The sequence below is a fragment of the Spea bombifrons genome, chromosome 4 (genome assembly GCF_027358695.1).
Source record: "Spea bombifrons isolate aSpeBom1 chromosome 4, aSpeBom1.2.pri, whole genome shotgun sequence".
NCBI classification, from domain to species: Eukaryota; Metazoa; Chordata; class Amphibia; order Anura; family Pelobatidae; genus Spea; species Spea bombifrons.
In genome coordinates this window covers 7,235,378-7,253,074 of record NC_071090.1, presented here as the reverse complement: position 1 = coordinate 7,253,074, position 17,697 = coordinate 7,235,378, and the positions used below count along the sequence as shown (strand labels likewise).

The following is a 17,697-nucleotide window of genomic DNA, read 5'->3' as shown; positions in this document are numbered from 1 at the left end:
ACTCATGCTAGCTCCTAGCAATTACACCCACACTCAGGGCCGGCACTTGCCCCAGGCGGCACTTTAGAAGGGGCGGCACTTTGCCGCCCCAAGCGCTTTTTTTTGTTTTTTGTCTCTCTGTCCTCTGCGGCGAGTCTCCCTGTTCGGTCCCGGTGCCGGCTTGTAATGCAGAGCGCCGGACGTGACGTCAATTTCCGGCGCTCAGCATTACAAGCCGGCACCGTGGCAGAGCAGGGAGACTCGCCGCAGGACTGTTTAAAGGTAAGTACCGGGGGGGATCGTAGATTATGGCGTCGGCGAAGTTTAAAATGCCGTAAAAGGCGTTTTAAACTTCGTCCCAGGCGGCGTTAAGTCTTCAGCCGGCCCTGCCCACACTCATGCTAACACCAAAAACTAACACACATAATCGCAGTGCAAGCTGCCCTGCTTGGTTACGTAACATGAGTTAAGTGACCGCACAGGGCACCTCCGTTACCTTGCGGGAGTGCACTCACCACATTCACCTCAGCGTTCCTCTGGTTTAGTAGCTTCATTGAAAACATGAAAATTCCACATTCCATTCCAGGAATAACAAAAAAAAAAATAAGGGGCCACAAAAAGTTGATTTCATGGATCCTGTTCTTATTGCCAGTCTTTGGTACACAGAATATTCTAGTGCATGTCATGTAAAGTGAATTAAATATTCTGGGTAGATTTGAGTACTGTCAAATATCACATAAATGAGAGGATTGAATATGTTGTCCACACAGCTGTCGTAAAAGTTGACCAAGCTACCATCTTTTGAAGGAGGGTGCATATAGCTGGCATTCCCACAGACACTTTCTCCAACAAGTACCCGTGCGAGGAACATAGGTTTTTTGGCCCAAGATGAAACCTGTTGAAGAATAATTCCATGTGCTTGCAACGTGCTTCCATGTCTTGAGTTATTTTGGGAGTGCTGACTTGCATGTGATGCTTGCTGGGCAAAATATGTCCCTTGAAAAAGAAAAACAACGAAAAATGAAAAGAGCATACTGTATATTTTGGCTTTCATTAGAATGTTGCACTTGTTATCCTTCTACCCACGTCGAGCAAGGAAGTCCAAGTCTGGAGCTTTCCAAAGGGACAAGGTTTACAAGAGGTCTGCACAACTCCGATCCTCGAAGATCGCAAACAGGCCACACGTTTTGGATACCCAAGCCTTAGTACAGTCATCTTGATTACAAATTCATTCAACTACTTGTTTTATGGCAAGGATGAAAGTAATCCCTGGGTTGTTTCTCTCCCTCGCGGACTGGAGTTGTGCAGCCACCACAAGAAGCATGGGGCTTACAGAAGACAATCACAGAAAAACACTGATGCTGACCAGATAGTTGTAGAAGGAGAATAAATAAGAGATAGGACTCCACGCCGACGATAAATGAAACGCCGGGCAACTAGAAGCTTGTGCAAATAAGTGCATTTACACCTGAGGGCATGAAACGTTTCCTTCCAATAGCACAAGGGCACCTGTACATACCGAAAATAAATGCACTTTTTTGCACAAGCTTCTAGGTGCCCACAGGTGACTACGTCCAAGAGGGGGACTTTGGAATCCAAAGCAAGGTAGGAGCTGTCTTGGTTTTGTTCGACGTAAGGATACATTAAGGACGCAGATTCTAGAGGAAAAAGGGAGGTACATTGAATACGTGGTCCTCACCTTTGCCAAACAGGGCACGGTGCATCCCACTTAATCTCCAGTCAAAATTGCGACTGCATATGGCTTCAACAAACTCGCCGCCCGTGCCGTGAAACAGCATTTCCTCCTTAATACTGGACGCATTTTTTATTTTTTTCAGGTATGCTTTTTTTCTAACAATACGTAAGGCAATCCGAAAACAAACAAGGAAAAAAAATCTCAAAACCAGCAATTTGATTGTTTAATAATACAAAGTAATACTATTAAGAGTTTCTAAATATACATTTGTATATGATAGATACTAAGCAGAAACCAAAAATGAATATAAATGCATGAATATAAATGACATAAAATTATTATTTTTTTAACATACGCTTTATTATTTATTTTGCATGTTTACAAAAAAAGAAGACACCATTACATTGAAGAGCATTAAGCACGTTGTCAGTGGAAGACTAGATCCATCCATTAGTGTCCATATGAGCCCATTTGTAAATGTTTTAGCCCCCTAAATTATAATGCACGGTCCTTTAAACAGTAGTGTACAAACACTTTGATCAGCGTACAATAAGTACCCATACATTAAAACAGTAAATCCCTGCCCAACAGAGCTTACAGTCTAGTCCCACCCCTGCATATGATGGTGCTATATAAATCAATTATATATATTATTATTATTATCAAATAATAATGCTGCTACCCTCATTTCCCACACAAAACATGTCCCTCTTGCCTCCTATAAGCAGAAGGTGGCTCATGGAGATATCAGCAAGTATGATGACACTCAGCGACCACTCAACCAGCCAGTTGGCTACATTATTTCTTATTATTCCGCTCTTGCATTTAAAAAAGCCACATTTTTTTTACTTTCGTCATCTCACCAACCCGACATCTCACCTGCAGTAACACTCCCACAAGTAAATATTTTGTATTCTTTGGATGTTTTCGATGCGCTTACTATCCATCGATCTTCCAACGCGATCGGCAACTTCTTTAAACTCATTGGAGGATTTGGCCAATGGAAGCAGCTGAACAGAAAAAAAAGAATATGAGAAAAAGAAGGGAATGAAAGAAAACCAAAAGGAAAGAAGGCTTACCTGAAAAGGTTCTGTATTGGTGACATACTCCCAGTGGGAAGGAACTGAAATTGAACCGATCTCACCGATATAACTATTAGGGAAAAATCCAAAAATTCTGTTTTAAGCCCAGAACACAAGTCGTAGACTCACAACACCATACCATTCACAAGGGTGAATCGCTGGATGTCATATATCTTGATTTTTCCAAAGCATTTGATACGGTGCCACATAAAAGGCTGGTACATAAAATGAGAATGCTTGGGCTGGGGGAGAATGTGTGTATGTGGGTAAGTAACTGGCTCAGTGATAGGAAACAGAGGGTGGTTATTAATGGTACATACTCTGAGTGGGTGACTGTTACTAGTGGGGTACCACAGAGGTCAGTTTTGGGTCCTATTCTTTTTAATATATTTATTAATGACCTTGTAGAGGGATTGTATAGTAAAGTATCAATCTTTGCAGGCGATACTAAGCTCTGTAACGTGGTTAACACAACAGGACAGTGCACGATTACAAATGGATCTGCATAGGTTGGAGGCTTGGGCTGGGATGTGGCAGATGAGGTTCAACACAGATAAATGTAAGGTTATGCACATGGGGAAGAAAAATCCAGGCTGGGAATATGTATTAAATGGGAAAACACTGGGGACGACTGACATGGAAAAGGACTTAGGAGTCTTGGTTAACAGTAAATTTACCTGTAGCGACCAGTGTCGGGCAGCTGCTGCTAAGGCAAATAAAATCATGGGGTGCATCAAAAGGGGCATAGATGCCCACGACAAGGAAATAATTCTACCATTGTACAAGTCACTAGTCAGACCACACATGGAATACTGTGTACAGTACTGGGCACCAGTGTACAAGAAAGATATAGTGGAGCTGGAGAGGGTTCAAAGACGGGCAACCAGAGTAATAAGGGGAATGGAAGGACTGCAGTACCCAGAAAGATTATCAGAATTAGGGTTATTTAGTTTGGAAAAAAGACAGCTTAGGGGGGACTTAATAACTATGTATAAATATATAAGGGGGCAGTACAGAGATCATTCCCATCGGTAACTGTTATCTCATGTAACAGCAATCTACTCTGATTTAATCGACTGTGAGCTTTAAATATGTAATATATAATATACCAGTTAATATGGCCCTGTCTTAGCTTTTTTCAAAAGTAGTATGGATAAATAAAATACAAAGGTTAGATGTTTATGATCTGCAGCTGTATCATGAGTTATTCCCCATAGCGCTGCAATATGTGCATGGCTAATAACAGGTTTAAGTCTCGTTATCTTGTTATTTTCCGTGTGGGGAGGTTGCTGGTTCTCTATGACGTCCTTAAAATAGCTAAAATGCCTTGCGTAACCAATGCCCCTGCATAGCTCGATATGACGACACTGAGACATATTCACTACGTTTGTTAGTAAATCAAGTGAATATATAAAGTACCCAAATATTACAAAACCAAACTAAGCATACAAATGAATTTATTTTTGCTGATAAACTTCCGTTAAAAATAATAACGACCATGGAATCCATTATCCCAATCATTACGCTGGTGGCCAAATGCAGACTGGAAACAGTTCAAGATTTCTTCAAACATCACTCCAGACATGTTCATTTTTAGAAGATCTACTGAAAGTTCTAAAATGCTAAACCTTCTTGTACCTGAAAGTGTTGATCGAATAGGAATCTCTTTTTATTGGCTGTTTTTCCCCTGTGGATAAGTTGGTTACCTTCATTTCTATTTAAAAAAAAAGAGATATAGGACAAATCCAGTGATTTCACTTGATTCTAACACGACTGTAATTAAATTTCGATGATTTAAAATACTACAAGAGTACAAATTCACTTACCCTAGAAGTAAAAACCAGTAGCGATTAAGACAGAGGCAACACACACAGACAAACCTTTACATCTTCACACCTTCATCACTTCCGTTTGGCATTTAAGAAACCGAATATCCTTTAAAATCTCACCGTTAAAATCAAGTATGTAGTTAAACTTGTTAGTCCGAAACGGAACAGTTCCTTTTGGGTTGGTTTTGTAACTCAGCTCAATGTCCTGGGTGGTGATAGAACAGTTCTCTGATGGGGTTACCTGGGAAAAAAAAAAAAGACACATGGTAAAAATATTCTTCTCCTAGAGTGTAAAACCCAGTGCTGTATTCACTAATGTAGGTTAGTATTGAGAAAAACCCAGTATATTTACTTTTATTTCAATAAACTCCTTTTATCAGCAGGCCTGGAGGCCACCATTGTTGTCTCTAGTGTGATGTTCTGTCTGACTCTCCCTGCTCAAGTACCACACTGAGATGAATGCTAGTAAAGTCCGTTCTGGCTGGAAGATTAGACTGAGACATTTGTTGTTTACCATAAGCAGTATGATAATGTGTGAGGGTGCTTGTCTATTAGATTGGATTAAGATAATACATACAAATGTATTACGTTATACAATATATACTGTATTTGCTCGATTAAAAGACAAGGTTTTTTTTAAGAGCAAATGCTCTGAAAAATATCCCTTGTCCTAAATTCAAGGTCATCTTCTAAGCAGACCTCAAATAGAGGTCTGACTACAAGACTAAGATCCAGATCCCCCTCAGCGCTGCAGGAGACTCGGATCTTTCTCTCTGGCAGCTGGTGGGTGTCTGTGCGCTGCTGCTGGCACTTCCACCGGGGCTTCTATGGTGGAGCACCGGAAGGTCATATAATGCCGGCGGTCAGTCATAGAAGCCCCGAAGGAAGTACGGGCCAGCAGCAGCGGAGGTCTGCATCGCGCAGACTACCACCCCCCCACTAGACACCAGGTAGTCTGAACACAGGTCACAACTACAGTGATGCACTAGTAAATGGGGGAGGTTTGAGTGGCATGGGGGGTACAATGGTTTTCTGGAGGCACAGTGGCATTTAGGGGTGTATAAGGCATATCTGGGGGGAGTGGCAAATAGGGGGTTAAAATGCATGTCAGAGAGGCAGAGTGGCATATATGGCTGTATAAGGCATATCTGGGTTGCAGAGTGGCTTATTAGGGAGGCAGAGTGGCACATAGGGGGTATAAGGCATTTCTGGGGGGACAGATGTGCATAACTGGTGTATCAGTTGGATTATACATTAAAGCACTGGGGCCGCCCGTTGACTCCAGACCGTTCCGCACTGTTGACTCCAGACTTTTGATAATAACGTGTTTTAATTACTACTAATAATTGAATAATAATAAATAGCTTTGTTACCTCAAACATATGCCACTTGCCGCACGCTGCCATGTAGTACCATCCCCATTGTGTATCTAATATATCCATATCTTCCGCTTCATCGATTGTGATTGTGTTCATTGTACAGGATACGCTGACAAATACTCCCTTCAAAAAAAATTCACAAAAATACATGCTGGATTTTTGGAAAAAGAATGCAATATGTAAAAACAAAAATATATATGTTTCACATATATGGTAAGTGCTGATATATAAATTTATATGTGTTGACAAGGATCAAAATACAATACATGCGGATCTGGACCAACCACCAGACTGGTCCAAAATTCTTGAAACAAGGCTGGTCCGACCTGGACCGGTTCTCGATCAAGGGGGGTTTGTGGCAGGGTCACATAACACATTGTTAAGTGACCCCGTGATAAAAGTGCGGTTGCAAGCACAGCGTGCAAGCACGTATAAAAAAAGGTAACTGGGTGAGTGTGTATGTATGTTAGAGTATCTGTGTGTTAGCATGAGTGTGTATGTGCGGGTGTTTGAGGGATTGTGTGCACACATACACATGTGTTTGTTAATGTGTGTGTGAGCATGAGTGTGTCTTTACATGGGTGAGTGTTAGTGTGTGTTTATGTTTGTGTAGGAGTGTGAATGTGTGTTAGAGTGTATATGTTGGCTTTGGGGATGCGGAGGGCAAGAGGCCAAAATACAGGAGAATCAATGTTTGGGTGTTTGCTCAAGAGCCTCCATGAATTCACTTTAAAGAGGGAACGTATAATGTAGCACTGATAAATAACGGGTTTTATTCCCTTTTGTTCCAGTCAGCTTCCTTTATATGTAGACCTGGGGGGTCATTGCTGTCATTTAGCCCTGGGACGTTTCCCTTCTTGAACACTAAATGATTCTTTATGGTAATTCTAATGGTGTTCCGCTTATACAATGAAATCCTTTCCTCCACAGACGTTCGTGCGTCAGAGAGTCCCTCTGGATGTTTAAGACTAAGCCATTCTACTATTTGCCACAAGGTAGTATAAGGAGTCAAGGTGTTTATCTAGGAGATTGGGCTAAGGTAACCGAGACAGAACACACAGCTGTCTAAAATATGAGGTGAACATTTTAATGTGGTTGTTCTTCACTCTTCTTGGCAAGATGAATGCGATGATGGACCATACCATTCACCACGGGTACTTCATACACCTCAATATTAAATGAGATTAAAATAACTGCCAGCCTATGGCATTCGTCTTTTTATAACAGAGCAAATTACATGCCCATTAAGTAGTTAACTGCAGAGAGTACAGTTTAATCCCGAAAGCTAAAACTGGGCTAAACTATATGACATGGGAGCGGGGGGAGGTCCATATGCCAAATTTGGTTATTGTACCTTGCACTAGCACCCTTATAATTGAATGGTTTTGATTTAGTCCTTCAGAACAACTGTGAAGTCACATGACATTCTGTATTTTACGTTAAAATTATGTCAATTTTCTCAGAGACCGTGAACTTTCTGCTGTGGTAACTCATTTGGACAGCGGAAGTCTGTAACGAAGACACACAATAATCGCCCCCACCCCCCCGCCGTACTATGCCGCAATGCATTCTGGTCCAGCGCCCGGCTGTCAATACACCGAAATGGAACCGAAACCAAAGAAGGGCGGAGTCATGAGGTTTCCAAAGCCATGGAGTGGGCGTGTCAAACAGAAAGTACGTCAACGAGGGGCGGTTGCTAGCGGAAGACTACTACGTGAGAAAGGGCGTGGCTTGTAGTGATTTGCCAATCGGATACAGTGTAACAGTTTGTAAACAAGTCCAGTGAGTAAGTTGACATGCAGCTGTCTGGTGGCTCTGGGATAACTCATTGTGTGAGGTCAGAAGCCCCGGGTTACCTCACTGGAGTGGGGTAAAGTGATCTAAACGTGAGTACCCACTCAAGTTGTGTTTATAAAGACATTAAATCAACTTTACTGTATTGTAGTGACTAAGGGTAAGCTGTCTTTGTGACCCAATTGCTGATCAGTGCCACTCCTATCATGCCCAGTCATCAATCTGGCATTCTGAGGATGATGGGAATTGTATTCCTCGGCAGCTGGTGCTGTAGGGATTATCTGTATTTTGCAGTGCTGTTATTCCCTTGTCCTGTTAACTTACTTTGACTCATTTGATTTACAGGGCATGATGGGCCTTGTAGTCAGTGGCAGCTGTGGCAGTACTTGTCATGAATGGTCCAGTTATTTTGATAGCGTTGTGTGTGTTTTGCAGATAAATAAAGCTGTGGGTGGTTGCGTTACGATATCTTTACCCACAAAGGAAATATTACAATGGAAAAAAAAGTCTGTTTTTGTGTCTGTGAAGTTGGAAGCTTATGGTTGAAAACAGTACACAAATTCCTTGTGTTGTTTTTTTTCTGCCTTTTTTCAGTGTAAAAGCCAGGTTTTGGTGTTTATTGCTGTTTTTTGCTATCGCGTGTATATGTTGTGCTGTTATGGATCAGGAGGCTACGGCGCTGTAAGAAAAAAAAATGTCAATTAGTTTTATTGAAACAAACAAAGAGGTTTATCGAGGACAGTTGCGGGAATAAGAACCGCAGCCGCCTCAAGATGCGACTCAAATTACACAACTGTGTAAAAAAAGAGCAAACACAATAATTTTTGCCATCTTACTGCTAATTTAAACTTGTTGCATAGATGTCTATTGAAATCAGAGGCAGATGTAACAAAATTGTATCCATTCCGAGTCTGTTAGATAAACCTGACATCACATTATCTCGCTGTTAGTGGTCAATAATCTAATTGAAGTCAGCTAGAGCTAAATCAGGAATGTGAACCCTCTTAGAGTGGCTCAGCCGTGGTCTGGCCACCCCACCGCAGCTGGTGAACATCTGCTCGAGACGCGTAGACAACCTCCGCTGCCGGCGCTTCTATGGTGGAGCACTGGAAGGTTATGTCACACCAGTGCTCCACCATAGAAGCCTTGGCGGAAGTGCCGGCAGCGGAGGTTATCTATGCGCGTCCACCAGGTGCCGGGGAGTAGGATCCAGGTACCCTGCAGCGGGGCTAAATGAAAAAAAAAAAAAGTGGGGGGAAAAGTGCGGCCTATGTTTGGCCAAATACTGTATTTGTGTTTTATGACACTGTAAGTTTATTATAATGGATTCTGTAAGCATGACTGGGGGTCTTTGCCTCCAAAAGGATTTTTAGATAACTTGTTCCCTCATCTCCAGTATAAAGGGCTTATACTCACATGTTTATTAATTGCACACCCCGCCAAATGGGGTGGGAGAAGATTTGGGGCAAATGTCTGCCCCCCCCGGGTTACATTTGCTTATTCATTTAGAGAAAAAAAAAATTGGCCGTTGTTTGGAATGCTTCGAGTTACAGTTCAAGACTTGTGAGTCCACACTGAACTTGCATTCCCTTGTGTGAAACTCACAAAATGTAAAGCCGCAGGCATCCACAAGCCCTAGCAAACATCGCACATTAGTGAATTGGTACGTTGTTTTGCAAATGTTAACATGCGTGGGCATTCATTTGGAGTCATTAGTTGTCTTAGGCCTTAACTCAACTGACCACTAGACTTCTTAGTGAATAGATCCATCTGTGTCTATCTTTCCAAAATGTATTTCCTCTCCCCCATAAAATATCTCAGCAAATCTGAACATTACAAATTGTCATACATATTCTCCAATGCCCCCCACTTCATATTGCCCCCCACCCACTTCATATTGCCCCCCACCCACTTCATATTGCCCCACTCTCTCTAGCACACAGAATCTCCTGCCCTATAGCCCTACACATTACAACGTGATGTCACTACTAATAAACCCAACCGTTGGAAGTTTTCTATCCACAGCCCACGTTATATGAGCTATGAGATTTTTAGCCAGTGCATACCTACCCCATATAAACCCATCCTGTAGCACATTAACACCCTGGTCACCTGCTACGCTCTATACGAAGAGAGACGACATATCACGCAACCTCTTCGTGAAGTTGAGCCAGAACCTCAGGCTGTAGCGAGTGTGTAAGAGCTGAAGGACCAAATGTATTTTTGTGTGAGAACTCAAATGGACACCAAGTGATTGGACCCAGACCATAAACCTCTCAAAGCCTAACCATCAATTGCTATGGTGACATACCTTTTATACAGATTTATGTAATTGAACACGAATATATGCAATATATATGCAGTATGCAGCCATAGAAGAAGAGATGGAGTACGTGTTTTTCCCCAGTGTTATAGTAAACATACTCCAGATTGGGTGTGTGTTTCCATGTATGAGTCAGAGGTCTACGCTGGTCAGTCTTATACGAAATGCTCGTTGGTTGTTGGATAATGTCATGGTTGTGCAATGGAAGTCTGTAGATATATGATGTCATATTGTCTGGAACCAATCATTGTCTTAAAGAAACAGTCTAGTCCCAAAAAACTGCACTTGTATGTTTTATTGCATGTGGGGTGTTTACTGCACACAAATTGGAGCATGCAGTCTTTAGGTATTGGATGTCACGACATGGACTCTATGAGCTTTAGGTAGGGATTAAGTCGGGTGTCTGAGAGGAGAGTGTTAACCTACGTAAGTATGCCATTGCCTAATCAGGATGCTAAAGGTGCCTGATTTAAGTCTCTTTTGTGACCTGTGTTGTGTGATTTTGTGCCAGACACTGTGACATCCCTTGTGAAGGACATATCCCCTCTTCTCTCTTGGTCACTGATAAGCTTAGTACTATATCCCTGGATTTTAAGGCTATCCTAAAGCGGCTCTACCAGTTGGTCTGCCCAGCAAAGACCCTGTGACCCTGATCCAAAGATGTTATTTGGAAGGCTTACCCCAGGGCCTGGACCAGGAGGCTTCTTTATACCTGGTTTCCCTGGAGTTAAGTTTTAATGACGTTAAAGTTAGAAGATTAATTATTTATCATTTATATTCTTCTCCGGCCGCCTTTACTGAAACGAGAAAGCAGTGTTCAGAAAGCTAACGTGTGATTGGCTGCTGCTACTCCAGTTGATTTCAATGGTATCTTAGCTCCCATTGACTAGAATAGGAGTTCTACTGAGCACGAGCAAAAAGCATACCTGAGTATGCTCTCTGTTGTCAATAAACTCAGCTGGAGGAGGAGTTAAATCACTTACTGAAGAACTCCAGTTACTAAATCCCCTTATTTGCATTCAGTAAAATGCAAACTGCAATACGTGAAATTAGGGCTGCTCTTTTAATGTTACTTTCTGAATTCTTTACATACTTCTGAAGCAACCCTTTGCCATCAGTTTTAATTCTTGAGACCCTTTTCAAGCCAAGAACCTACCAATACTCCTCAACGCCCATTAAACCTACATGGAAAACCAGATAGACATGCTTTCCAAAAGTAGAAGACAGAGGAGTAATACAAAGTAAACTTTTGCCTGAAATATCCTAAAACCTCTTATACATTGGACTAACCAACCTTCTGGCAAGAATACATCTTTGTTAAAGGCATTCGAGGTTATATAATCTTTAGGGTATATCTAATTTTTAGATACATAGAAAAGCTCAACAATCAACACATCATCGTAATGGATGATTGACATGTAACATGTAAGTGTTCTGGACACTGGTCGAGATTGGTCCCTCACATACCATATATGGTCCAACATTGCCCAGATTTGAGCAAAACGGAACAATCAAAGATATATAGCGGGACAATTTACGGCATTTACTTCTAGAGGAAAAACACATTTCTCCCCAAAGATTTCATTTCCAAAACAGGAACGTTACTCTTTACAAAATGTACGTTTTTTGGACCAACTCTAATTAAGCCGATGTCTGTTCCGTGCCTTATATTAATATAGCAGAACGTTTTATTTCCAGAATTAATCTACATCTGATATGTGATATGGATGTCCCGAAGCTTCTTTTTAGAACTGTAGCTGGATTCTTCATTTCGATAAATTATTTACTCTGCATAATGTGGAAAAATCACATGGGGGAAATTACTGAAGGGTATTAGTGATAAAGACAGATCACAAGTTTGTTCATGAGGACTCCTTTTGAGGGGAAAGTTGGCCGACCAGTTTGGACAGCCTGCATGTAGAGGCTTTATAGCTCGGGATGGAAAGGCGAGGGATATTGTCTTACAAAGGTTCTCTTGGGTTGCATTTGATGCAAGTATTTTGAGTTCTTAAATACGCATGCTTCAGAAACCGAAAGAAACCCTACACTTACCTGAGTTATAAGCGCCAGCCAATCAGTGGCTGGAATGTGACCCTATTGAAATAAATGGACGTGGTTTCCACGCATGCACACGGGGGTCTGCCAGGACCTCCATCCATGGCCTTCCATGAGTCAGCGCTGAAGCTGAGTGGAGGTAAATATATATAATAAGCATGGAGATATGTGTGGCCGAACACATCTTCTGCATCGAAAAAAGCTGGGGAATGGGGAAAGGGGTAAATGCATATGGGGGGGGGGTTTGTGGAGAACCCATGCATTTGTAAGAGGGATGCCATGAAAAGTTAAAGGGACCACGCAGCTATTGCTTGCTACAGTATTGTAACTAATGTAATGTTTCAGCTGCTAGACCTTTGTACTGCATCCAAGCTAAAGGATGTTAGCAGCTATACCGTTGTTTAAAAGTTTGGGGTCTATTTCCTTATTTTTGAAAGAAAAACACATTTTGTCCATGAAAATAACATAAAAATGGATCAGAAATCCAGCGCAGACGGGGTTAATGTTGTAAATGACTATTGTAGCTGGAAAAGGCTGATTTTTAATGGAATCTCTTCACAGGCGTACAGAGGCCCTTTATCACTCCCATCACTCCTGTGTTCCAATGGCACGTTGTGTTCGCTGATCCAAGTTTAAGTCTAAAAGGTTATTTGAGTGTTAGAAAACCCGTTTGCAATTATGTTACAACGAGAAATGTCTAGTGACCCCAAACTAGTGCCCTGCGCAGGACTGTTTTCTTAATCCCGCTCCGGCTGAATTTCTGACCACTCCTGCCCGCTCCTGCAACATATGTGTCCAATCCCGCCTGCTCCCGCAAACATCATTCACAAACATTCATTCACTCATTCATATACTAATTAATTCCCTCAATCACAGATACTAATCATTCACGGATACTCATTCATTCCCTCAATCACACATACTCGTTCATACAAACTCCCCCACCGCCTTACCTGAACTGCAGATTTCCCGCCCACTCCTGCAAGGCTGCCTTCCCGTTGCACGCACAGAGTCTCTTCTCTTCATAGGCGTACAGAGGCCCTTTATCACTCCCATCACTCCTGTGTTCCAATGGCCCTTTATCACTCCCATCACTCCTGTGTTCCAATGGCACGTTGTGTTCGCTGATCCAAGTTTAAGTTTAAAAGGTTATTTGATTGTTAGAAAACCCGTTTGCAATTATGTTACAACGAGAAATGTCCTTGTTTTCCATGGAAAAAGTGAAGTGACCCCAAACTAGAGCCCTGCGCAGGACTGTTTTCTTAATCCTGCTCCCGCTGAATTTCTGACCACTCCTGCCCGCTCCCGCGAACATCATTCACAAACATTCATTCACTCATTCATATACTAATTAATTCCCTCAATCACAGATACTAATCATTCACGGATACTCATTCATTCCCTCGATCACGCATACTCGTTCATACAAACTCCCCCACCCCCTTACCTGAACTGCAGATTTCCCGCGCACTCCCGCAAGGCTGCCTTCGCGTTGCTCGCACAGCGTCTCTTCTCTTGTCCTGAAAGGAGCAGAGTCATGTGACGTGATGTAAATTCACGTGACTCCGCTGGGTTCCTGGGCAGAACAAGACAAGAGACGCTGTGTGCGAGCAACGCGAATGCAGCTTTGCGGGAGTGCGCGGGATTACTGGGACCCACAGGTACATTGTCTGACCACCCGCAACACCCGAAAAACCGCCCGCACCCGCAAGTTTTTTGACGGAACCCGCATCCCGATGCAGTCCTCTACCCCAAACCTGTGAACAGTAGTGTATATTTTTATTCCACGTTTTATAGTTATTTAGTGAGTATACAGCGTGCATTTCTAGCGGTGGTAGACATAAACCAAACATCTCTGCATTGTTAGCGTGTCAGAGCCGTAACCGAAAATGACACGTGGAAAAGAACAGCATGTTTTCAGATGAACACGATAAGATGGGGTTTGTGGGAAATGTCGGAAGTCTGTTTCTAGCCAAAAAACATTACTCACCCGGAGCTGTTTAAATCATTCTGACTTTTACAGGAGATGACCGGGATGTCTGTTTTAACATTAGTATGTTTTTTGTTTTATGACTCAAGGGTCTGTTGACCAAACAAAAAAAGCCACTTAGAGACTATATTTTAATGTAAGTTGGTGTGAAAAAGGCAAAAAAAAAAAGATGACCTGCCAGCAGTTTGACAAAGACTTGGCACAGAACCTTAAACTGGTTCCAACTTCCTTTGGAATAATGGCATTTTGTAGATTAGCCCTAGCACCTTGTCATCAGGAAGTGCTTTTCACGCCTCACTGTAACACATCCACACATACACATATACACATCCACATACACATCCACACATACACATATACACATACACATACACATATACACATCCACATCCACACATACACATATACACATCCACATCCACACATACACATATACACATACACATACACATATACACATCCACATCCACACATACACATATACACATCCACATCCACACATACACATATACACATACACATACACATATACACATCCACATACACATCCACACATACACATATACACATACACATACACATATACACATCCACATCCACACATACACATATACACATCCACATCCACACATACACATATACACATACACATACACATATACACATCCACATCCACATCCACACATACACATATACACATACACATACACATATACACATCCACATCCACATCCACACATACACATATACACATCCACATCCACACATACACATATACACATACACATACACATATACACATCCACATACACATCCACACATACACATATACACATCCACATCCACACATACACATATACACATACACATACACATATACACATCCACATACACATCCACACATACACATATACACATACACATACACATATACACATCCACATCCACATCCACACATACACATATACACATCCACATCCACACATACACATATACACATACACATACACATATACACATCCACATCCACACATACACATATACACATCCACATCCACACATACACATATACACATACACATACACATATACACATCCACATACACATCCACACATACACATATACACATACACATACACATATACACATCCACATCCACATCCACACATACACATATACACATCCACATCCACACATACACATATACACATACACATACACATATACACATACACATACACATATACACATCCACATCCACATCCACACATACACATATACACATATACACATCCACATCCACACATACACATATACACATATACACATACACATACACATATACACATACACATATACACATCCACATACACATCCACACATACACATATACACATACACATATACACATCCACATCCACATCCACACATACACATATACACATCCACATCCACACATACACATATACACATACACATACACATATACACATCCACATCCACATCCACACATACACATATACACATCCACATCCACACATACACATATACACATATACACATACACATACACATATACACATCCACACATACACATATACACATACACATACACATATACACATCCACATCCACACATACACATATACACATATACACATACACATATACACATACACATACACATATACACATCCACATCCACACATACACATCCACATCCACACATACACATATACACATCCACATACACATCCACATACACATCCACATCCACACACACACACACATATACACATACACATCCACACATACACATACACATATACATACACACACACACACACACACATCCACACATCTACACATATACATACATACGCATATACACATCCACACATACACATCCACACATACACATCCACACATATACAGATCCACACACATACACACATACACAGGCAGCTGCAGCAAAAGGGCTGCAACTTCTAAGTTAGGTAAATGTTTGGGGTTTTTTGCCCTTTAAAGGTCTCTTTAGTAGGGATGTCAGAGATTAAACTGTCCCTTTAAGTGATTTGCAGTTGACAGATTTTTTTTTTATAATCTTACTTTTTTTGTTCTCTTTATAACCAGCTGCAAATACCATGAATTCTCCACAGTGAGTGCTTGTGACCTTCACATTGCCCGTGGAGGACACCTGTTGTCTTCAATATCTAGACTAGTTTCATAGCGTTACTAGTTATTTGTATCGTCTTTGTTATTTTTATATGTTTTTATGGATCAGGCAACGGTACATCGTGTCATATCGGTAACGGATAATGGGCGTATTCCGATCTGTCGTAAACCTTATTAGATACCTCTCAAGTGTCCTGTTTTCTGCAGGGCAGTCCCATTTTCAGGTGCTGTCCCATAGAGCATCCCTGCTTTCCCTCTTTGGCTGGCAGTTTGAGGAGATCCTCTGATCTGAGCAGTGAAATTGACCAATCACAGCTCCCATGTGGCCTCCTCATAATGTAGTGAAGTCACGCGCCAGGACATGATGTCACATCCCACTACTTTGTGAGCAATAAGGTAGGTGTCCCTGAGCCTGCCTATAGCCCTGCATGCGTTCAGCCCAGTTTGGACACCTGACGTGTTGGTGGGGTGTGTAATTACATCATTACATTTAGCAGAACAGACGTTGAAGCCCTGAATAGGGAATATGTGCGAACAGCATACATGGAATCTGGGTTTATTCAATAAAGAGGGAGTCTGAGAGCTTCAGTATCAACTTTCTGACTTCTCTGTGCAGTATTGAGGGCGAAGTTGATAACAGTCCCGATCTTTTTTTGGGAACTGTCCTGGGTACCTATCCCACGTTTGCAGGCAGTGGGTGTCTTGGGCCAGCTGGGGGGATACTTTGATCTCCTGTGGCTCAGTGGAGATCTGTGCCATTGCAGCTCCTCTGTGGCTCTTCTCCCCAACACAGGTTTCGCATGGATGGATTGGCAGATTCTTGGCGTCACACAGTCCAGGTCTGACTCCTTCATATCATATTCTGATTTAACAATATCTAAACAGCTTTTCTTGCTGTTGTAGCCCTGCTAAAATCCTTGCTTGGATACAGGTGACTTAGTTCAAAGTCATTTATTTCCTATGAAGCACTTGGTCGTAACTAAAGTAGTCCCTTTGTTGGACTACCCTTAAAGGGTTAAGATTTGGAAGGTTCTCAAGGTGAGCTCATTAAGGAAGTTCCCGGTTATATAGATTAGTAACTTGCTGTTTTCAGGAACAAATAAACAACAGATCATTTCAAGCAACCCCCGGAAACACAGATGGGGTTTGTGAGTTTTTACAATCCACATTGTTTCCGAGGCCAGCTAAATGACTTCAGCAGATGTTAATGGTTAATGAGTGGGTGGCATACACCTTATTCATATTCCTTGTGTGATAAAGATTTCAGTGTTTATTTAACACTTGTATGTTATTCCTTAACATGCATCGGACTTGTTTGTCCAGCACATCCCACAGATGCTCGATTGGATTGAGATCTGGGAAATTTGGAGGCCAAGTCAACACCTTGAACTCGT

At 41.8% G+C, this 17,697-nt stretch overlaps 1 protein-coding gene across 1 annotated transcript; it reads right to left on the bottom strand.

The window, feature by feature from the left end:
• Positions 1-631: 631 nt before the first annotated feature.
• Positions 632-7,602, bottom strand: LOC128492039 (protein mono-ADP-ribosyltransferase PARP11-like). Its single transcript, XM_053464454.1, has 8 exons — positions 7,520-7,602; positions 5,960-6,088; positions 4,707-4,827; positions 4,396-4,471; positions 2,755-2,827; positions 2,555-2,685; positions 1,679-1,830; positions 632-975 (listed from the first exon to the last, which is right to left on the bottom strand). Exons 1-8 carry the CDS (start codon positions 7,532-7,534, stop codon positions 662-664), a joined length of 1,011 nt encoding a protein of 336 aa, XP_053320429.1. The 5' UTR covers positions 7,535-7,602; the 3' UTR covers positions 632-661.
• Between the last annotated feature and the right edge of the window lie 10,095 nt (positions 7,603-17,697).

What these genes read in the sequence shown, in the direction of transcription:
- LOC128492039 (XM_053464454.1), bottom strand. An exon ending in CCAATACAGAACCTTTTCAG is followed by an intron (nt 2,686 to 2,754) that starts GTAAGCCTTCTT and finishes TTTTCTGTTCAG; the next exon opens with CTGCTTCCATTGGCCAAATC. An exon ending in TTGTGGGAGTGTTACTGCAG is followed by an intron (nt 1,831 to 2,554) that starts GTGAGATGTCGG and finishes ACGTATTGTTAG; the next exon opens with AAAAAAAGCATACCTGAAAA.